This window comes from Mus caroli, chromosome 12 (assembly GCF_900094665.2).
Source record: "Mus caroli chromosome 12, CAROLI_EIJ_v1.1, whole genome shotgun sequence".
Classification (NCBI taxonomy): domain Eukaryota; kingdom Metazoa; phylum Chordata; class Mammalia; order Rodentia; family Muridae; genus Mus; species Mus caroli.
In genome coordinates, this window is record NC_034581.1 from 53,183,800 (window position 1) to 53,207,091 (window position 23,292).

General features: G+C 39.7%; 1 protein-coding gene and 1 pseudogene across 8 annotated transcripts in view; one reads left to right on the forward strand and one right to left on the reverse strand.

The window, feature by feature from the left end:
* Positions 1–23,292, forward strand: part of Ttc6 (tetratricopeptide repeat domain 6) — a 173,422-nt gene that overhangs the window by 58,805 nt on the left and 91,325 nt on the right. For 7 of the 8 annotated variants that reach the window (XM_021179231.1, XM_021179236.1, XM_021179237.1 and 4 more), the window contains 3 exons: positions 2,691–2,815; positions 7,312–7,503; positions 23,037–23,178. In XM_021179231.1, the coding sequence (XP_021034890.1) occupies positions 2,691–2,815; positions 7,312–7,503; positions 23,037–23,178 (459 nt within the window). Of the gene's footprint in view, positions 1–1,739; positions 1,792–2,690; positions 2,816–7,311; positions 7,504–23,036; positions 23,179–23,292 lie in introns of those variants that run through there. The other variant, XM_029484967.1, reaches the window with a different exon arrangement.
* LOC110307035 lies at positions 13,441–13,871 on the reverse strand (annotated as a pseudogene).

Consider the following 23,292-nt stretch of genomic DNA (forward strand, 5'->3'; position numbering starts at 1 on the left):
TTTGTTGTCGAATTGCTCTGGCTAGGACTTCAAGTACTATGTTGAATAGGTATGGAGAAAGTGGACAGCCTTGTCTAGTCCCTGATTTTAGAGGGGCTAAGGTATGTTTTGCCTTTGGGTCCACCAACCAAGTACAAGGTAGGATTTAGCAACAAATGTGAAGAACCTCAGGGCTTTAAATTATAACATCGTCGTCTTGTCATAAGAAGACAAATACAGGTGTGGTTTATCCTGGTTGATGAATGCCATAGAGGATCATCATCCTTCACCTGGTTGATCTGATTATGTCCCATGCCAAATATTGCGTTCATATCCAAGTATCCAACCACAGGAGGATATTCCACCTTCCATGGAACGGTTTTGAAGTGGTGTTGAAGGAGGCACCAGAGATGTTCATCTGAGGGGGAAACTAGCCCAAGGCAGTAAATATATTCAAGTACTTGACTGTCTGTGAAGCAGAAAGGAACTAACTGTACGCTAGTAGTTCCTGAGGTTTGACTCTAGTCTGGTAGATGAAAGTTGTTAGGCTCAGAGGTAAGGAAAGAGAACAAATGTGTGTGACTGGAGTGTTTGGAAGAGGAAATGGCTGACCCTGGGTATTCATATTCATGGTCCCTATCCCCATTCAAACAGAGGACTGCTGGAGGCACTGTAGGCAGAGTTCAGGTACAAACTGCAGGTGAGAATGGAGTCATCTTGTTTCATGACTTCCTAATTCCTTACCTAAGAAACTGCAAGAGGAAACTTTTTTTTTTTTTTACAGAGTTAAGCCCAAATCCTGCAGGTGACTGTAATAACTTTCCTTCACCTAGCCTTCTCTTACTTATCCAGCCATACCTCTGCCTTGGCTAGGAACCCTGGAATCTAGTCTCAAAACAAAGCACAGAGCATCCCAAGAAGAAAACTCTTGTGTGGAAATTATTACAACCACATAGTCTGAAACATTTCTAGGAGATCCGAGAAACCGGTGTTTTCAACATATAATCATTAAGAGGCAACTATGTGTGAGACAGAATGTCTTTGAGTGTGCCAGGCAATAGAAATATAACACACGTCCAACTCTAAGGAGTACCGTTTGATAAATAACACTCAGAATTATACTATAAAGCATTAGAGCTCCTTTTAGCTGTGCTTATAATCAGAAATCTTGCCAAACTTCCAGAAACTAAGGGCAGGTTCTACTAAAACAGCAAATCAAGGTGTGTGTGTGTGTGTGTGTGTACGTCTGTCAGGAAGAATAGGAGGGGAGATGGATCAGGACACAGTCCCTTTAATTCACTTAAATGCCAAGTGAATAATGTAGCCTGCTTTTAAAAAATGTATATACATACATATCATATATGTTATATGTATATATTCTTTCTTTTGTTTTTTTCTTTAAAAAAAAAAACACCCTGGTGGCTGTTTCTCCTCCATCTTCTTACCCCAGCCCCTTCCCCCACTTCTCTTTTGTTTCCCCCCTCCCCCATCCACTCCTCTTTTAGAAAAGGGCCAGCCTCTCATGGATAGAAACCAACCACGGGATATCAAGTTCAGTAAGACTAGGCATCTCCCCTCAGATTGAGGCTGAATGAGGCAACCCAGAAGGAGGAAAGGGTCCCTAAAATAGGCTAAGATAGCCCACACTCTGCCATTAGGAGTCCCACACGAACACCAAGCTATATAACTATAACATATACCCAGAGGAGGTAGGTCTGTCCTATGCAGGCTTCTTGGTTTGTTTCGTTTCAGGCTTAGAAGGTGGAAGACAGCATCCCTGGAACAAGCAGGCTAGCAAGACTAACTGAACTGGTGAGCTGTGGGTTCAGTCGAGTGACCAGACCCCCAGCGAGTAGGGTGGAAAGTGATGGAGGATTTGTCAGCTCTCCAGCCTTGGATCTCCACACACACAAACACACATGTGAACATACATATGAACACACATTTCATACAAGCAAAAACCCAGCATATTTTTGGGGCATAGCTTAATGGTAGAGCATTTGCTTAGCATGCTTGAGACCCAGGGTTCATCTTATAAATAAAATGCTAACTGATATGGCTGTCCCCTGAAAGGCTCTGCCAGTGCCTGACAAATACAGAAGGAGATGCTCACAGCCATCCATTGGACTGAGCACAGGGTCCCCCAATGAAGGAGCTAGAGAAAGGATCCAAGAAGTTGAAGGGGTTTACAGCTCCATAGGAGGAACAATATCAACTAACCAGTACCCCCAGAGCTCCCAGGGATTAAACCACCAACCAAAGAGTTCACATAGTCGGACTCATGGCTCTTGCTACATATGGAGCAGAGGATGGCCTAGTTGGTCATCAATGGGAGGAGAGGCCCTTGGTCCTGTGAAGGCTCTATGCCCCAGGGTAGGGGAATGCCAGGGCCAGGAAGCAGGAGTAGGTGAGTTGGTGAGCAGGGGAGGGGAGAGGAGGTAAGGGGAGGGAGTTTTTGAAGGGAGACCAGGAAAGGGGATAACATTGAAATGTAAATAAAGAAAATTTCTAATAAAATTAAAAAAATCATCAATATATGTAAAAAATTAGGAATGTTTTAGAAACAGTAAGTTACCTTTGGTATTTATATTCTGCTATATTATAGAAATCAGGAGTTTAAATATGAGACAGCATTAAATATGAGAGAAAAGTTTAACTCTTCATGTTCCAACTGTTTTTTTTTTAACAGCATGCTTTGTGTATTTTTAAAGGTGGAACCAAGAGGATTCATGCAAATCAGAGGAAGAGAACTTAAGCCAACATATAAAAGTAGACCAAAAAAGTTACCGAAACCAAGAATATCTGTAAAACCTGAGGATAGAAAACTAATTAAAAAGTAACTTCCTTGAATTTATATATTTTCTGTTTTTCTCTTTAAATATTTATTTTTATTTCATATGTGTGAATGTTTGCTTGCATGCATGTATGAGCACCAAATGCAGGCCTGGTGTCTGGAGAGGCCAAAAGAGGGCGCTGGAACCCTTGGAACCAGAGTTAAGGATGGGGTGGGTACTGGGAGTCCAGTCCTCCACAGGCAGGCGCATCAAGCTCTGTTCACTACTGAGCTGTCTCTGCAACCCCTTTCCACGTTTTCCTATCCAAACATTAGTCATTCAGTGGCTTGATACGTAAAAGTACAGTTTTTTTTTTTTTTTTAAAGAAAAAACTAAATGCCTCACGCGGAGATCCAAGTGGAAACTTGTCAAAGGAAAAGTTTGTGGCGGGATTTCTATCTGGGACAGGCGTGTTTCCCTCCACGCTCTCTGTTTCTGTGTGCGAAGAGTACTTATATAACAACAGTTAGAATGAAAAGGCCGTTGCTTTAATCATGGTTTGATGAACTGGTTTGGTTTTTGTTTTTTACTGTATTGCTTAATTTTCAGGCTAGTCAATGTAGTGACTTAGGTTTCTCTCCGCTGTCTGTTCACATTTCCCTTTCCCCTGGCTGTACCTTTAACGAAGTTTCTTTTATAATTATTGAGTACTTTTTTTATAGATAATATATTTTGATCATGTCTTCCCCTCCCATCTGGCTCCCAGATCCTCCCTACCTCCCTGCCCACCTAACTTTATATTCTTTCTCTCTCTCCCTAAAACACAAATGAACAAAGGGACAAAGCCCCAAACAAACAGAAAAGAAGAAACACACACACACACACACACACACACACACACACACACACACACACACGCAACCAGAAACCAAAATGTACAATCAGAAGACCAATAAGATAAAAATTGTCCAAACAAAGTAAAATGAGACAAAAGGTCTACAAAAATGTTCTTTAATGGAGTTTAGGTCTCACACAAGAATACAGCTGCAGGTTTCAATAGTGCCCTGGGAGTGCAATTCAGATGCTGCTCAACCTTGTTGAAACTGGTTTTCTCTTCCTTTCACCCACTATTTTCTTTTCCTTTTTTTATGGGCTGCTTTATTCTAGATTAGCCTTCATTTACCTCTTTATAGAGGTTTAAAGAAACTTTAATTATTGGCTTTTATTGTTGCTTTGGATACAGGGAAAGTGCAGACATGGTAGACAACCTGTTTTATTTTTCCTCAACTGCCGGCTGAAACTTTGTAGATGGACACCACTCACGGTTTAGAAGCGGAGAGTAAATTCACGGGCAAGGAATTCCGAAACTGATAAAACAGTGAAATTGGCATCTAAGTGACCCTGTGCATGCCGTTGTTATCTGCATTGCTCTAAGCTCATTTAGTTAGCAAGATTATGTATTAAAACAAACAGTGACAGCAGGCAGCAAGCATTTTACCTTCAATAAATAGTTACTGTCAGATTATCAACGGAGCAGAAACTTCTTGATTTTTTTTTTTGTCCCTAAAAATCCTTGCATTTAGTGCATTAAGCAAAGTAGTGTGGCCACACACAGAGTCAAGGTCTTTTCTTTTCTTATGTCTTAGTGTTTCAAAGAATGACAAATAGTCCTGCTTAAAGAGAATGTGCTGTAAAAACACAGAGGCTTTCTCAAGAATGCCAAAAATATTTGTAGACCTTATTGATATGTATTTGTTATTTTAATTCACACCACCTGATTTTTTAAAGAAATTTCCATTATAGAGAAACACGACAGAAATGCAGGAGAAGAAATATAGGGCATTGAAGGAAGTCACTTTATTTTTTTGGTAGGGAGTCACTTATAAAAGTGCGTCTTGGAAAAATCATGCCGAACCTTTCGTACACTGGTCCTTTGTCCTCAGCCAGTCTGTCTTTTCTCACCAGTGACTAGCCCTCAAAGTATGTGATCACCCTGGAACACAGGTCCCCATCGCAGCACCCTGCTCTTTTGCTCAGTACACCAAGAGAGAGTCACTTGCTAAGCTGTTTCCTTAGACTGATGGAAGCACAGGAATGCAGCTCGGTTGCTTCTACATGAAGACAATCAGTTGTATGATCTTAAGCACACTCTGCTAGCCAGGACCTGTCTGAAGCAGGATGATGGTTCACATAGGCTTGACATGGGGAGCTTACCCCTTTGTTCCTTTCCCTGTTCCTCCCCCTCCATTTCCTAGGAGGGGAGAGCCTGTAGCCCCACCTTCCTGGTCACTGCTTTTCACTCTCCCAATGAGGTTTCTTGTCTCGGACACTTCACAGGCTTTAGGATGTGCTGCTGTCCCTCCCCCACAGTGTTCACACATGTCATACCTTGTCCTTTGCAGAGTCTACGCTATTTTGGAAATGTCATAGACCACTTTGTGCATGACTGAATACTGCCCATAGTATGCCTACCAATAGGCGAAATGCCACACAGTATAATTTCATTAACAGTAAAAATAAAATGAGTAATTCTACAGCCTGAGCATATTCATTTTATTTTTTAAAAAACAGTTCTCATAAATGTAAAAAGCTAGAAAATTTTATTCCATTCTTTTACTAAAGATGTTTAGAGAAGCTGGTAATATAACTTGCAAGCTCAAGATCTAAGGGTCTGATCCTGTCCCAGACCATGTCAAAATCTATATTGTGTATACGATGCTTCTAGTTGGGGTTGTTGAGACACACGGGCTAGTATACAGAGCAGCACTGACCGCTGGGTATAGGTCAAACCAAACCAAACGCAAACAAACAAGCAACTAAACAACCCCCAGCTCCAAACCATAGGACTAACACAGTATCTGGTAAGAGACATTTATAAAATACAAATCCCTCCCACCATCATCAAAGGGAAAGAGAAGTAAAGCAGAAAATGAAGGAGAGAGAGAGAGAGAGAGAGAGAGAGAGAGAGAGAGAGAGAGAGAGAGAGAGAGAGACCCTCTGCAGAGGTGTCTGTCATCAGGGTATTATTGTCTGAAGGATGTTTAGACATGAACAGAAGGTTAGAAAGCAGTTTGTCTTTGTGTCTTGTCCTTCAAGCTGATAACAGTTGACATCTGCTATGTGAGAGGCTGTTGTAGTTGCATTTACTCTTTTTAAGTTAAGGCCTTTGACCAAATGAGAATTTTAAAAGTATTTAAATGCAGGCAGTCCAACCTCAGAACTACACTCTTACCTTGGATTCTAAACATTGGGCCGCTGCAGTAAGCAACAGAACCACTGTGTTGAGGAAAGGAGCTAAGATGGATCTACAATGGGACTTTTCAAATAGGAAAAGGCAGTACAGTGCCCTTGTCACCTGAGAAAGCCTTGCTTGTGAGGAGGACCAGGCCTGGAGTGTGCTGGTAATTACGGTAGAGAAGATGGACCTTTGCTTTGTGTTGGATTTGCAAGTGAAGGAGAGAGATGTTAGATATCTTGTATCTTGAGCATGAGGGATCTAGGTTGTTGTGATGCCAGGAGGAGATGTGGGAGCATTCAGCAGAGAGAAAGAAATCCCCATGGAGAGGAGTTTACTTATGTTCAAAGAGAAGTTCAAACCTAGAAGGCACACCCAATTGGGGAGCTAGAGACTTCAAACTAAGACAGAATTAAAAGATGGAAATCTGGGGGTAAGGGCTGCTCTAAAAAGCTCATAGGGGAAGAACGGTTTCAAGGAGGATCAACACTGTCAGCTACACCCTGAAGATCTTATAGAATGTGGTCTACAAGTACCAAGCTCCTCACGTTGGCAGTTGTGTTAAGGTTGAGCAGCATGAGAGGAAGAATGCCTCTCAAGAGTTCTCAGTCTGGATTGGAAAGGCACTGAGTTTATGGACAGAAATACTGTGCTTGGAACCCAGTAGCTGATAATTTGCTGACCTAGTCAAACTAGGTCTGCTCCAAAGAAAGGGTGATCTCTGGTATATATATATATATATATATATATATATATATATATATATATACCGGAGAGATCACAAGAGAGTTATCTTCTGAGGGTTAAAATGTGTAAAGAACCCAGCACCTGGCACATAGAAGGTGCTTAAAAGGTTGGTTGGATGGTAGGTGACATACAGTATCAATAAAGCAGCCCATGGTAACTTCACTGCGCTCTCCTCACCTACAGGAAAGAGAGAGGCACCTTTCAGGAGTGGGAAGGGATGGAACACCTGAAGATACAGTGTTGCTCCGATGGGTTTCTGTAGTATGGGTATTGTTCTAGGAAGAAATGCTGGACCAAGTTACAGAATTCAAGAGAGGAGTGGAGGATTGATGAGTTTGCCTTAAACCTATTCTTTGTGTGGTATATGCAAGACACGTAGCTTGGTATGAATTAGAACCTCTGGGCATTTCGCAATGCTGGAATATTAAATTTGCCATAAAGCATTATTATAGTTTTGTGTCTGATTCCATACTTCCCGGTCCTTTTTAGAGCCTGCACTGAACTGTCAGTATCAATGTATTTCTTATCTAACACTTGTAAAATGATGAAAGAGGTTCACTTTATTTCCTGTTGCAGAATACCACAGGCTCATCTCCCTTCTCATCTTCATGACCTGTGCACCAGAGTCCCAACCATGGAGTTGCCTGTGGATCTGTGCCTGGCTTCTCGAGTGTACCACACTCCCGACAGGAAAGGTCACAAGGCTGTCCTTGGACTATTGGGGTTGCCTCTTTCAGGTGACCACTGTGTTGATGAACAGAGAGAAAGGTAAGAGTTTTCTGGTGGTTTTGTTTTAAACTGTCAAAAGCATTCAGAGACAGGGAGAGAATGTGTGTGAGAGAAAGAGTCTTCTAATTAATTCATTGATGGCAGAAGCTTCATGCTGTACCCTTCTAGGTCCTTCCTTTAAAATGGTTTCTTTGGAAATCAAGTTTTTAACACAGAACATTGAGAGGCATCTTTACCCATTTATCATTAGGAAATTTGACCGATTAACCCAGTTCTACAAGTATATTAGATACATTCTTTCTTTTCTTTTTTCTAATTTCATGACAACTTTGGGATGCAAATGTGGAATAAGATACATGGAAGTTAAGCAGTTTATCAAGGTTTTGGGAAGAGAATGCCAGGAGGTGTTTGACTAGAGTCTGCCGACACACTTTGTTCCTGGATAGATCAGAAGCCCTGGTTTGGAAATCATTCCAGGAGTGTGTTTCCGTCTGTTGGAATCCACACATTGTTCTGTGAACAGCATATGATCCACACCGTCCTCACAAGAGGAGAGGAAGGGGAAGAGAACTGATATTGGCTTAGTAGCAAAAAATACTCTGAGCATAGTGTTACCTACTTTTGCATGTTTTTTGTTTGAATTTTCAACTGTTAAAGGAGAAGTCATAATTTCTGTTTAATTCATGAGGAAATGTAGGCTTCATAATATCAAGTTATTTGCCCAAGTTATCTCTGAGTAGAGGATAGGATCCAGGGATGTCTAACTTGGTTTGACCTCACTCATTCTTTTCTTATCTTTTTCTCCATGTAAAATATATATTTAAGACATTTGAGTCCTAATCATACCTCCTGGCTAAATTTTAACCCCACAGCCTCCAGATACACCGTGTATCTACTTATCTACTTTAATATTGTATGTATTGTTACACTTGTGCAAATTAAGAAAAATGTTTGCATCATGCAACCCTCCTCTTCCCCAAAGGATGAGTTTTCATGTCTACAAGTCAGTGTCCCACTACAAACACCATCTAGTCTCTCACCTTTGAAAAGATAGGTAGGACTCAGAAAAACAACAACAACAACAACAACAACAACAAAAAACCAATCCATTACCTACATTAAGAAAAATAAGAAATTAAACATTGAATTAAATTGGATGCTATTCAGAATTGACGTTTATGCTACACGTACAAGGATAAGATCCTATCAGATCACCTCTAGCTGTGGTGAGTCACACACGACTACTATTACTCTTCTTCATAAGATACTCTGAACTGGTTTCCTCAGGTTGGTCTTTTTTTTTTTTTAGTAAAAATTGGAGCATTGCATCCAATCTTTTACAGTTTACAAATCGTCCATTGGTGTTCCACAGCCAGAATGAACTTAAATTTGACTCCTTGCAAGAAAGAATTCAAACCAGCATCACGTTTAGCTCTTATGGAAACGGAGTGTGTTTTCAGGATGCATTCACAGCATGCACCTGAAACCTCCCAGTTTTGTCACTGAAGACATTTTGAAAATCAGTGTATGGGGTTTGGAAATTGGGAACTGTTTCAGCATCTCTGATAAAAAAATAACGGCCTAAAGCTGGGAGTACAGTAAAGATCATGTGATCATGTGTAATCCAGTCGCCATGAGATTCTACCCCACTGCCCTTTGGTTCTGAAGGCTGAACCCAGGCCTGGAGCATGCCAGGCAAAGCTCTCTGCCACTGAGCCAGACAATGTTATACACAGCTTATATATTATTCAGCAATGTGTTAAAACTGCTGTGTTCTTTCCAATTCTAAGTTTTTGTTCTCCCAAGTAGATCCCTCTTTCCTTTTTCCTTTCCTTTTTCCTAAATGCTCTGTTTGATACTGATAATTCTTGGCAATTTGTTCTTAAATCTCAAATAAAAAGTTACTTTAAGTATTGAATACTTAATTCTCTAGCATTCGTCTCCTGAGGATTACCCTCCTAAACATAGCTTTAGCTATTCAAAACATAGCTGTCTGCAGAGCCTACAACTTGAGAGAAATGTATCATTTTTCTTGCTTTAATAAGAGTTCTGAAGAAAAGTAACTGTAAACACCAAGCAAGTGCCTCTCACTTCACAGATCTGCTTTGGCTGTAATGAGAATAGTGAACTCTAAATCATAATAGTACCCGTGGCTATGAAGCCTTAGTGCCTTGCTATTTCTACACATAGAATTGTTATTTGTGGTAAATACCAAGAATATTTTACTAGAATGGTAAGGATATATACACTCAGTTTATCCAAAATAGCAAAGGTACTAGTTGAATGTACATTTATATTGTTAAATATTTCGTATTGAATATCTACTTTAAAATGAATTTTGTGATTTATAGAGATATTTATAGACATTAATTTTGATGTCTTAATATGAAATTTTTATTTTTGCATGCTATGGTTTAAACCTAGGGCCTTGCTCATGCTCAGTAATTGTCATGTTCCTAAGTATTGGTATGGATTTTTATTGTGGTTTTGGAGGCAGTTCATTGTTATGTAGCCCAGGCTATCCTAAAATTTGATGAACCTACCAGGCTGGTTTCAAAGTTGTACCTGTCTTCCTGAATTAAGGTTTTAAAGCAGGAGAACAATCAGTAAACGTGTTGAGACAGTGGAGCTGTTAGTAGTTAGTAAGCAGCTGCTCAGACATTTCTTGTTACTGTGCTGAAACCATACATGACATTCTATAATGTCAGCTTTTCTCCCAAAGTTATGTGTGAACAGTGAATTTATTTAATCTATTCTCTAATTTACTAAGCTCTGGTGGTATTGTTTCATGAAAATTCATGACACTGCTCAGTCTCTTGCCATCCTTGTACGTGTAACTTGATTTTTGTAAATTAGCATTTTTTCCCACTAACCTGTTGAGGAGACAAACATCCACACAGATGAGATACTCACTTGGAGGAATACACACACACACACACACACACACACACACACACACTCACACGCACACAAAATGTCTGTGTGTATATGTATATATTATACATGCATATATACATGTATATATACATATGTGCATATATACATATATACATGTATATATACACATATGTATATATACATACACAGACATTTTGTGTGGTTATGTATATATATACACACACACATATATATATATGTGTGTATGTGTGTATATATATATATATATATATATATATATATATATATATATATAATCTGTATGTGTCTTCATTAGGGTTTCTATTGTTATGAAGAAATACCATATATATTATTTATAAATATATTTATAAATAATATATATATATTTTCTATGCATGGGGATTGAACCCAGGGCCTATGGCATGCAGGGAAATTACTATTGTCTACATCATTAACTAAAAAACAATCTTTTGGGCTGGAGAGGTATCTCAGGACTGACTGCTTTTACAGAGGATGAGGGTTCAGTTCCCAGCATCATAGCAGTTCAATTGTCTGTATCTCCAGTTCTAGGAGATCTAGTGCCTTCTTCAGGTCTCCTCAGGAACCAGGCATGCAAATTGTGAACAAATATGCATACAGACAAAATACCCATACACATAAAATAAAATAAATTCAAAAGCTTAAACATCTTACTTTATTTAAAAGTCACTTTAGGTAAGTTTGAACATTTTTATGTGTTTTATGACTAATCATTTTTCCCTTTGAAAAACCCCATAATCTTGTTATTCATTACTCATTGATTTGTAACCTGTCTTTTATATTTAAGTTTTAAATTACTTGCCACATATATTGAAGGCATTTTTTTTTTAACCTTACTCTTCAATTATGTGGATGGTATTTTATGATATGCAGAAGTTTTGGGTTGCAGGCAGTAAAACTTTTGTGGGCAGGGATACAAGTCAGGATGTCATACAGTAGTGCAGGCTAGCCTGGAACTTACTATGTAGCCAGGGTAGCCTCAAACATACTGTGATCCTTCTGCCTCAGCCCTCCGAAAGTTGAGATTTAAGGCAGGCCCACGCTCTGCTCTCCGGCGCACTCTCCTTTATATGTTTTAGTGTTGGTGTGGTTATCATAAAAGGCATGTCTACACTTAAATTTAAGTGCATTGTCCTGCATTTTCTTAGAGATTTTTATGGCTTTCCTGAGAAAAAATGCCTGGTCCATCTGTAATTTTTATAATCTTTTAAATAATCTCTCTGTCTCTTCTTTTCCTCACTGATTTGGAAATCTAACTGTAGTAGTCTCTTTACTCTTGAAAATACCTGAGAATGGATGCCACACAAAGGCTTACCCAGTGCTCAGTGGGGAGAGTAAAGGGGCATTGCCAGCTCCTGCTCAGCTCTGGGGATGGGCTGATAGTGGATCACAATAGTGGTGACATGGACAGAGAAATATCAGGGTAGAAAGGAAGCCCAGATCTCATCTGCCCCTACCTCTGTACTATTTATTACTTTGTCCATTGCTGTGACAAAAGACTTGCCAAAAACTTAAGGGAGAAAGGAGTTGTTTGAGATCATGGTTTGAGGAAACACAGTCTATGTTGGCAAGAAAAAAAAAAAAAGGCCAACATCATGGAGGAAGGAACATGTACCTGAGATTCCTAATCTCTGGGAGGCAGAGAAGTGCATCCTCGTGCTTAGTTCTCATTCTCTTGTTTTCATTTTATTCATCCGGGGAACCGAGCCCATGGGATCCACATTCGGAACCTTACAGGACACCCTGAAGTGGCAGTACTTTGATATCTTAGATCCCACGGGTTTGCGTCTTTCTGTGAAGGCTTGTTCCATTTCACTGCTTTGCTGATGTAAAACAATTTTGTTGATTTGCATGAATACAAAAAGAGGTGGTGGCAGACATGCTGCCCCTACAGGGCACTGGCTGACCTCAACCAATTATCACTGCTGCCAGCCTCCTGATCCAGAGAGATGCTTATGGAGTGAATTCCAAAACTTTGAACTAACCTGCATTCAGATTACAAATTCTTGGTTAAGTTTATAGACAGATCATCAGTATCATTCATTAAAACAGTAGCAATAACAATGAAAATCAAAAGGTTAGATTGTTATAATTAAATGCCTATCTTATTACTTGTTACAAATTAATATTTTAATGACTACATAAAAAATATATATAAAGAAAATAAGAAAAGCAATTGTATACAATCTGGCCATCTGGAAATGTATTAGTATTTTAATTTTTTTTACTGGAAATTAGTATTTTAATTTTTTACTTCATTTTTTGCATGTGACTATGAGTTCTTGCTATGTTTATGCATGTATGTGCAAGTTCATGTGTGGGGGCATATATGTGCATATGTAGGGGCATGCATATGCATATATAGATATAGATATATATAGGTAGATAGATAGAGATAGAGATGACATTCTTGAACATCATTCCTCATGCACCAGTTACTATTTTTTTGATACAAAGTTATTGACTTGGAACTCCCCAAGGAGATTGGACTGGTTGGCCAGTGAGCTCCACGGATACACCTGTGTCTCTACCTTTCTGATGCTGGTATTTAAGTGCAAGACACCATACCCAGCTTTAAAAAAATACTCCTTTAATTTTGGATATTATAATGTGATTACATAAATTTCCTCTTCTCTTTCATCACTCCAAGCTGTCTCATGTGCCCTTTTAACCCCTGTTCTTCCAGAGGAACCATTTGGCACTCAGCACACTTCTGGCAGCCCACAACCATCTGTAATGTTAGCTTCAGGAAAGCAGACACTCTCTTCTGGCCTCTGCAGGCACCTGCACACATGTGCCATATTGCTGCAGACAGAAAGATGTAGTTATCAATAAAAATAACATCTCTAAAAACATTGTTCCTGCCTTCGTTTTGCAGTGGCATTTGGAACAATCAGTTACTCTTCTGTGAAGCTGTTCTTCCCATTGCTCTTAGGATCCACATTGACCTCTATGTCTCATTCTTGGCCCTCTCCTCCCCCCACCCCATTTTTTTTTTAACTTAAATAGTCTTTAATGAAAGCTGTGCATGAGATGTCTCTACTCTTGCATCTTCTTGATTGTTTCTTCCTTGTATTTGCCCTTCTCCTTTCCTACTTGTTGGGACTAGGCTTTCCTTTCCAGGATCTTCTTGCAGTCCTTGTCCAGTTTTAGCCTGGTGATAACCACCTTGCTGGGGTGGATGCCCACGTGGACAGTTGTGCTATTAGCTTTCTCTCGATGGACTTGCTCAATGTAGATAATGTATTTCTTCCTGTACACTTGGACCACCTTGACAATCTGCTGGCCTTTATAGTGTCCTTGAACAACCTGAACTTCATCATCCTTCTGAATAGGCATAGACCAAACATTATACTTCTGTCTCTAGAAAGAGGGGAAGACATGATCTTCCTCCGAATGTGAGAGGGTGCATTGAAATGCCGTTTGCGGTTCTTGCTTCCATCAGAAGTCACGAAGGGATTGAACTTCATTTTGGCGGCTGTGATCCACTGATGGCTGCAAAAGGCCCCCCACCCCATTTTAAAGATTTATTTTCAGTATGTTTGTGTGTGTGTATGCATGTGTGCATGATATACATGTGTGCACATGCACACAATCTCTCTCTCTCTCTCTCTCTCTCTCTCTCTCTGTGTGTGTGTGTGTGTGTTCACATGAGTGCAGGTGCCTGCAGAGGCCAGAGGTGTTGCATCCCCTTGGAGTTGAGTTATAGGTGGTGATGAGCTACCCAAGTGGGGGCTGAAAGCTGTGTTTGGCTCATATGCAAGAACAGTGTACACTAACTGGTGAGCTATTCTTCTAGCTCCCTGTGTCCATTCTTGTCTCCCTTCTCTTGGGTGGAGTGTCTAGGGCTTAAACTGTGGCTTCTTTTCACATCTGCTTATGTTCTCAAAGTAAGTGTCTTAAGGTCCATGGTTCTAAGTGCCATGTACCTGATGATGAGTATTAATTACTCAGGTAGGTGCACAGCGATGCTCCTAGTGGCACTTGTGTGTAATTATACTGCCCACACTTGGGATGGGCTTTTTCACTTCAGTTAGCCTGGTCTAGCAACTCTCACTGGCATCCCAGAAGTTTGTCTCCTAGGTGATTCTTGACGCAATTATTTTGACAATCAGGATCTAACATCCCACTTATTCTTGTTACTTATTGTTAATGAGAGAAAAACTTGAATCAAGCCTGTGGTTTTATTTGCATGTAATCTACTACTCCAAGATCCTTATAGGTGTTTAAATTTTGTTTTAATCTCACTAGCATATGTTTGGGGGGTGGACTGCTTTCTAATTAACTCTTCCTTATACTTACAAAGCCCTCCTGATACTATATCTCTTTGGGTGAGGATTTTTCTATTTTGCTTGAATAATGTTTGCATTATATTTATTTTATGCATTTCTTTATAAATACCAATAGCTATATGTTGGATCTTAATTTTGTATTCTTCATGTACATCGTTTTCTATATTTATCTCTCAAACTTCTGCTCATCAGTGGTTTTATGTTTTGAGGTGTGAAGTTCAAAAATCACCATCCCTCCTCCAATAGTTACCAGATCATTTTTCTTAGTCGCTTAAGGAACGTATAAGTCTTTATTACCTGTTTCATTCCACACTAGAGCTTTTTATCCTGTAGACCATATGAATCTCTTAATGATATTTTTTGTTTACCCCTGACATTCTTCATTGGTCTCCTCGACTATATTTCTTTGTAATACATTGCAGGTTCTCCTCATAAAACTGGTATTGGATTTGTCTGTGTATTCATATTTGGAGGAAGACTGAGGAAAGGCCTTTTCTGGCTACCCAAAATAACGCAGGGCAGGTCCCCCTGACAGTGTTTACACCCTCCAGCTTGGAAGTACTAAAATACTTCTGTAAGATTTGAAGTAGGCTGGCAAGAGGTTTGTATTCCCCTCATTCAGAACACTAAAGTACTGAGGGATATGGAGCAAGATCTGAAACTTTACCTGTATCCCCTCAGTGTTGGTTGAGACTGTATTAAAGACGTTCTTTTCCTATTGGGTTTTCTATATCATAGCGGTTGTTTTAGGCCTCTCTGTGAACACATTTTACACATCCTTTCTAAGAATGACACTGCATTAATTTGAAATCTACTCCTTTGAAGAGATATGAATTGCATTGTGCAGAGAGAGATGTGTAATTATCTTAACGCTATTCCCTCTATACCATATGACTTACAAATCAGCTGTATGAAGAATGGTCGTGCTTGGACAACTTCATCCAACTCCTGCAAGGAAGATAGGGATATTTGCTAAGAAAAAAGACAGTTACGTAATAGAGACTGAGGAGAGTTGTCTGCACTAACATGTATGTAGTATATAAGATACTTCATTTCCCAAGTGAAGAACCTGCCGCATGACATTTAGGAAACTCATTCATCTGTACATAGCCAGTGAAAGCTGGGATTCAGACTCAGGCGGTTCTGACTCTCAGGGTGGTTTGTATTGCATCTCATGGCCTCTGTAAGTCACAGCCTCCTGCACCTGGGACTCACTTTCTCTTGATGTTGTGTTCTGGATTCACATTCTCACCCTGTTTTCAGTTCCTGGTTACACAGGACAAGTCGTAACTCACCCCCCCCCCCTTGGTAGTTCACCATTGTTCCATTGCCCTCTAATTACAGTATCAGTCTTTGCTTACAGTGTGTGGGGGACTTCTTCATACTAATTATGTAAGTCCATACGGCTTTGGGATTTCTGAATGCTCCTATTTTCTTTTTTAAATTCCCCATTTCTCAGTGCACTTTCCTCCCCACCAGAATGTGCCACAAGCTTCTTTTTTTTATTAGATGTTTTCTTCATTTACATTTCAAATGCTATCCCCTTTCCTAGTTTCCTCTCTGAAAATCCCCTGTACCCTCCCCACTTCCCCTGCTCCCCAACCCAACCACTCCTGCTTCCTGGCTCCAAATCTCCGATGCTCATGGATTGGCAGAATTAATATGGTAAAACTGGCTATCTTGCTGAAAGCAATCTACAGATTCAATGCAATCCCCATCAAAGTGCCACTGACTTCTGCTAACACATTCTGATGCTACGCATAGAATACCATTGTCTGTGGTCTCTGGTACCTCATTCTTAATATGCTTTGCATTCTTTATGTCCTTCCAACATGGATGTTTTAGGGTTTCCAGTCCTGCACAAAACAATATGACCAAGAAGCAAGTTGGGGAGGAAAGGGTTTATTCAGCTTACACTTCCACATTGCTGTTCATCACCAAAGGAAGTCAGGACTGGAACTCAAGCAGGTCAGGAAGCAGGAATTGATGCAGAGGCCATGGAAGGATGTTACTTACTGGCTTGCTTCCCCTGGCTTGCTCAGCTTGCTTTCTTATAGAACCCAAGATTACCAGCCCAGAGATAGTACCACTCACAAGGGGCCCTCCCACCTTGATCTCAGATTGAGAAAATGCCCCACAGGTGCATCTCATGGAGGCATTTCCTCAAGGGAGGTTCCTTTCTCTGTGATAACTCCAGCTTGTGTCAAGTTGACACACAAAACCAGCCAGTACAATGGGTATCAGGGATTGTCTTTCATTCCTCATTCTCCTTATTGTCTGCCATTTCTCAGTAGGCAGGCTGTTCCTGGCCCCACTTCAATCCTTCTCTTAACCGCATTCCTTGCTGTATAATCTAGGCAATAACCTGAGGTATTATACTGGAGATTCTAAGACTTATTTCTTGTCTGAGGTTTAGTTGGTGGTATGTATCATATAAGAACATACATCAGGGTTATATTATCTTAACTCTCTTACCCTAACTCTCTTCTTGTGTGGATAAAGAGACAAAGGCAAAGTTCTGTATTCCCAAATACATGGCAAGGTTAGAACCAGCGTCAATTCTGGCCTCAATTAAGTTTCTGTTACAGACACATTTGGTACATATTTTCATTGCTATGAAGCACTTTTGTGTACTTTTTTTCCTCTTGTCATGTGTTTGGGTATTTGGCCTACATGTATGTCTGTGCATTGTGCTCATGCCTGGTATTCATGGAGGCCAGAAGATGGTGTCAGATCTCCTGGAAATGGAGTTACAGACTGTTGTGAGCCACTGGGTAGGTACTGACAATCAAAATTTAGGTCTCTGGAAGAACTGCAAGTGCTCTTAACTGCTGAGCTCCGGCGTGTGTGTGTTTTTAACAGCACAGAGAGGTAATGACACAAAGATGTCTCAGTGTGCACCTCGGTGTTTGACGAGACACTCAATTGTATGTTTTTATGTTTCAGCGTACATATCAGTTTTTGATAAGACAGTTGACTAGTATGTTTTTGTATGGAAAGACATAAAAACGAAATTATTCTCAATCTTAACCTATAACTCAAGCTTACATATTTCTGAAAGATATATATATATATATATATAAAATATTATATATATTTTAGAAAGTAAAACGATATCATTCCACCAGATGTCACTGTTTGCATGTAGCAACGAACTTACAGTGGTTAAAAAGAGCAACCAACCCCCCCCAGCCATATTTTATAAATGTAAAAATCTATATAGTTACACATAAATTTTCCTACAGGCTCATAATTTTGAGACTCTATTCCTTGCTTTCAAAAAAAACATGCAAAAATTTTCATGTGTCTCTGCTGCAGATTTTAAAGAAAAATTACACAAGGATGAAGAAACTTGGTGTGTAGCTTAGCATCTAAGACGAGCTTACAAAATTTTTCCAGTCCTAGGGTCTACTTTTTTAAACAATATAGCTACGGTTTTCCAAATTGTGGCATGAGACCCTGCAAGTGGGTTTTAAAAATCAATTTAATAACCACTAAACCGAAGCTATGAGTGTTTTGAAAGTGGTATGTAGAACACCCTATTGCATATAAATAAAATCTTGGTAAGGTTTTTGTAAGTGAATATCCTTAGTTTTCCTATACACACATTCTATGAAACTGACAATGGTCTCCTCAGAATGTTCCCTGAGATTTTTATACACCATGTAGCAAGGTACTCTTTCTAAGGAAAAGAGAGTGAAGCTGTGGTGTAGTGTTTCTTCTCACAGGGTCTTCCCAAGGCAGAGGAGGGCTGCAGAGGGAGAAGCCTCTGTTTTGTAGGATGTGATTCACAGTTACGTACATGTAAATTCGAGTTCTCACTACTTAGAGCAAAATGTCTTCTAAGCTTGTGTTGTTAGCAACTTACAGTAAGAAATATATTTCATATCCTGGTCTGATGGTAGACAGGAATGACTTTAAAAAGGTGTAGCTCCTGTACTGTTAGAGAAATGGGCTTGTTTTGTTCTGTTAGCTGCTTCCTTGATAGAACAATATCAATTATAATTTCAGCCATTTACTGAGCATGTATTGTCTGCGAACATTATTCCTAAGAAGTAGATGGAGATGCCAATCAGCGTTGCCATTAATAAATGAGGGAACAGATTAAGGAAGGGAAAGTATCCTACTCAAGTGCCTTAGTCTGTTTTGTTTTGGTCTAACAGAATACCCAAAACAGGATAATTTATTAACAACCAACCAGATTTACACTAGAGTCTCAGGACTCCCAGAGTGGCCAGCTGCATCTGTTTAGGAACTCATGCTCCTTCAGCTCATGATGGAAAATGAAAGCACAAGAAGGCACGTGAGAAAAACAGAAATGAAGATGAATTCCTGATCACCAGAGCTAACTTATTCTTGCAAACACGGCATTGGTTAATTTATCAGAGCTGTAGCCTTATGGCTCAGATACCTCTCATTAGGCCCCACCTCTCATGAGGCTACACCTCTCAGTAGGCCCAACCTCTCATCATTGCTACTTTTTGGGAACAACTCAACCTGAGGTTTTGGTGAATACAAATCATATTCAAATCATAACACCAACATAACTGTAAGTGGCCAACTTAGGGTTAAAGTCCAGGCTGTGGTCTCATCACAGAGTCTCAGTCTTTCCCCAGTGTTGGTGAGGTTAACACTTTGATGAGCATAAAGAGCATTTGGCATGCTCGCTTAGTGTATTAATTTGCAAGCCTACTGAATCTGAATCTCCAAAGGAGGTGTGGGAAGCTGTATTTCTGATAGTCGCCTCAAGGTGTCTTATGATCAAGTAGTTTTAGAAAAGCTAGTGGTAATCAGAGGCTCTCAGACAATACAGAATCACCTGCCCAGAGGGTGAAAACACGGATGGCTGCCTGCATAGCCCCAGCTTCTTGTTCATTGGTGTATGGTGAGTGTCCGTGACTTGCAAAGTACATATAAGACACTTGTGATGGTTATGGAGTGCCCTTGTAGTACCTCTGCAACATCCTAGGATGGACTTTGATTTTCCAGGGTCTACTTTTGGGCATGAGACTCTTTTTTTTTTCTCTAACCAAAGGCTATCATTTATCTCATAACTACTACATTCAAGTCCTCTGGAAGCAGAAAATTAATTTTATCCTTCCCCACCCCCAGCCCTGGGCTATTTTCTATTAAGAGAAAAATATAAGACAAAATAGAAGATGTTCTATAATGAAAGAACAGATCAAACATAGTAGGAAGATTAAGGAGAAAAAAATGTTTTGACTGGGTAATGGAGATGTATAAAGATCTTGGAGCCCTTGCTGTTCCCACCCACAATGAACTATAATTGTCTGCCCCTATAATGCTCTATACTTAGTACCTAGTATCCATCCAGTTGTTAGTCCACCTTTTTCATATTAGATATAGATCAAATGAAGGGTTGGGGAAGTGAAGTAAGATTGGCAAGATAGAAGGACTTCACGGTATAGAAGAACCTGGATGCCAGGTACTATAGCTTAGGCCCTATTATAGCTTAATCATTGGAGTGTTTGACGAGGAAGTGATTGACACCTGTTAATATCCCCTGTCATAGGTGTGTAACGTGAATTGGAGGAGGAAGAGTCTGCAGGTAAAGAATCTGAAACACTGATAGCACAGGACTCAGTGAGAGAATACATGATCGACAGGAGAGACACCAGAGAGAACAAACAGAGTGGACACCTACACTTGGAAATGGGGCAAAGTTAGAGATTTACAGTCTGAACCCAGACGATCATGGTGTTTCTGAAAGATTTTAGGAAGATGGGATTGTCTTCTCTTAGAAAGGGGGAACATAGATAATCAAGAGAGAAATTTCTGAATAATTAACTCACATCTGACATGTAGGAACCATTGCTAACCCTAGATGGCCATTCCACTAAGGCTCTGGGTATGTCAGAGCTAACACTATAGAATGTCAATGACTCCTTCCACATTCATTTGACCAACTAAGACACATAATTGTGCTTTTGGAATCTGAAGATAGTAAATGTAAATGATGATTGCTACTCTACTGATGGCTTCTAGCTAAACAAATAGAACAATGTTACTGTAAGGTAGTAGATATTATGTCACCTTGCCCCTAACCACTGTCCCCTTTCCCCACAGTGTGATGTTAAAAATACTGTATCTTGATATATTTACATTCTAGGTTCATTTTCTTCCTGTCAAGACTCAAACTGGTTCTTTTCTAGACCTAGAAGTCAAGATTGAGTTGCAGAAAACAGAAATCCTTTTAGTTATTTGAAGCAAAAAAGGAATCAAGCAATGTTTGTTTAGTGGAGGGCTTGAAATAAATGGGCCTGGGAGGACTTGCAGAAATACCCACATAGCAACTGAGCTGGCTGCCAAGGGGACTCCTTCTGGCTCAGGAAGGCTCAGAACTGGAAGCCCAATTTGGTAACATAGCTCCTTACTTAATTGTCAAGGAATCAAGATTCTTTGACTATCTCAGAATTTCACTCTTATTTGATATTCTCATTGACAAAATAAAATGTAAAACTAACAAAAGCAGTAACTTTGGAACACTACTGTGGAAGAACTTGGCATGTCCTGATGATGCTTGCCAACAGACACACCAGAGCCTTATTCCTTCTAAATGGTACATGTATGAGTGCACATAGAGAGTGGTCCTGAGTCACATCTAGAAAACATCAGTTCCAGGAGAGGTCTCTTCTCACTGTCCTCACCACCATCGGGAGGAGCATAGACTTTGTGTGTAGTATTTGTATTCAATTTGCTGGGGGTTGGCTATAATTTCTCTTTGAATCCAGATATTTGACTAGGTAAGATAAGAGGTGGCTCCTGATGGAAGAGGTAATGCTTTCCACATGAAGAGCTGGTAAGATGGGCTTTGAGAGTTCAGCATATTATTAAATGATAAGTCAACTGGGTTTGTGTATGTTTATCCTTGATAGTTGATGACTCACAAAGCTATTTTTGTTCCTATAATGGAATGTTTAAAATCAGAGGCACCAGTAGCCTTTTCTTGTATGATTAACACTGCCACTATATGAGTTAGCCTGACTTATGCTCGTTTTTTACTTATTACAGTACCTTTACATGCAATATTGACATACCTTAAGAAGTTGCTTAAGTTGCATATTACTGATACATTCTTCTTTCATGCTTAAAGTTTTATATGATATATGCATGTATACTATAGACATTCTTAGCTCCAAGCCTGTATTGCTTACTGAGAGAAAACTTGATTGTTTCTGTGAGGTTTTTTAGCTATATTGCTTTGTGTTCCTGGCAGGTTGCACACTTCCAGCTACCTGGACAGCAGCTCTTTGGATTTGGGAATGAAAGACACACACGCACACACACACTCACATGCACACACACACACACACACACACACACACACACACACACAAGCTTATTTTTAAAATGCCTTTGCTGTGTCAATGATTGGGCACTTTTCATCCTCCACCTGCTACCCTAGGCCCAGTCAAGGAAGTAGCCAGTGGTCACTAACCCAAAAATCTCACATGACTGGTTGGCCTTATCTCCTGCTGTTCCTGTGTTCCATCCGAGTCCTGGCAATTCTCCCTGTTCTTCTCTGTGTCCTAGTCCGAGCAACTCCAAGTGTCCTACCCTGTGCCCAACCATTGGCTGTTGGCAACTTTATCAATCAAAACCATAACTGGGGACAAGGAACTTTAGCGTTTGGACATGCAGATTCCCTATTGAATCAAAGCACTCGAACCAGTCTCCAACACCTCATCTTTTCTGTCTAAACAAACATTTTCATTTTGGCAAGATGTAAATTCAAAAGGGAAAGCCACATGTATCTTGGCAGTTTTATTTAGGCTGGTGATTTGGCCCTAGTCTAAGAAATGAATATTTGGTTGTGAATTTAGAGTGGGGAAGAAATTTAGAAATACATTATAAAAATTATTTCGTTTTCTATGTATGAGTGTTTTGCCTGCATATATGTCTATGAACCACATGCATGTCTTGTGCCAGCAGGGGTTTTTGGATCCACTGAAACTAGAGACTGTCAAGAGCTGCCATTGTGGGTTCTAAGAATTGAACTCAAGTCCCCTGGAAGAGCAGCTATTATTCTTTATCAACTGAGCCATTTCTCCAGCCCCATAATAAGGTTTTAAAATGTGTTTTGTTGTTATGTTTTTACAAAGCAAATATACTCTTCTCATATAGTGAATCCAAACCATCACTCATCTGTGTTCAGAGCCAGATTTTTCTTTAATTTTGAATTGTCTTCTTCATGATGTCTTCTGAGTTCAGACTGTAAATGTCAGTGCATTGACTTAAGCAGAGGTAAGCAAAATGAGGGTGGTCTGTTTTTGCTTCACCAATAACTTTAAAAACAAAAGTATTGTTTTTGATAAATTGTAGACTGATATATGGTGTTCCTCTTATGAGTGAGAAGCAGAAATATACTGGTGTTACTTCAGTACCAGCAAAGAAATTCCCTGAACCAGAACAGACAAATAAGTGGGAAGCCAGCAAAGCAAACCTACAGCTCTCAGGAGAAGAGGTGAGCATTGCTTTTAACCACTCATCTATCTATCTATCTATCTATCTATCTATCTATCTATCTATCTATCTATCTATCTATCTATCATCTATCTATCTATCTATCTATCTATCT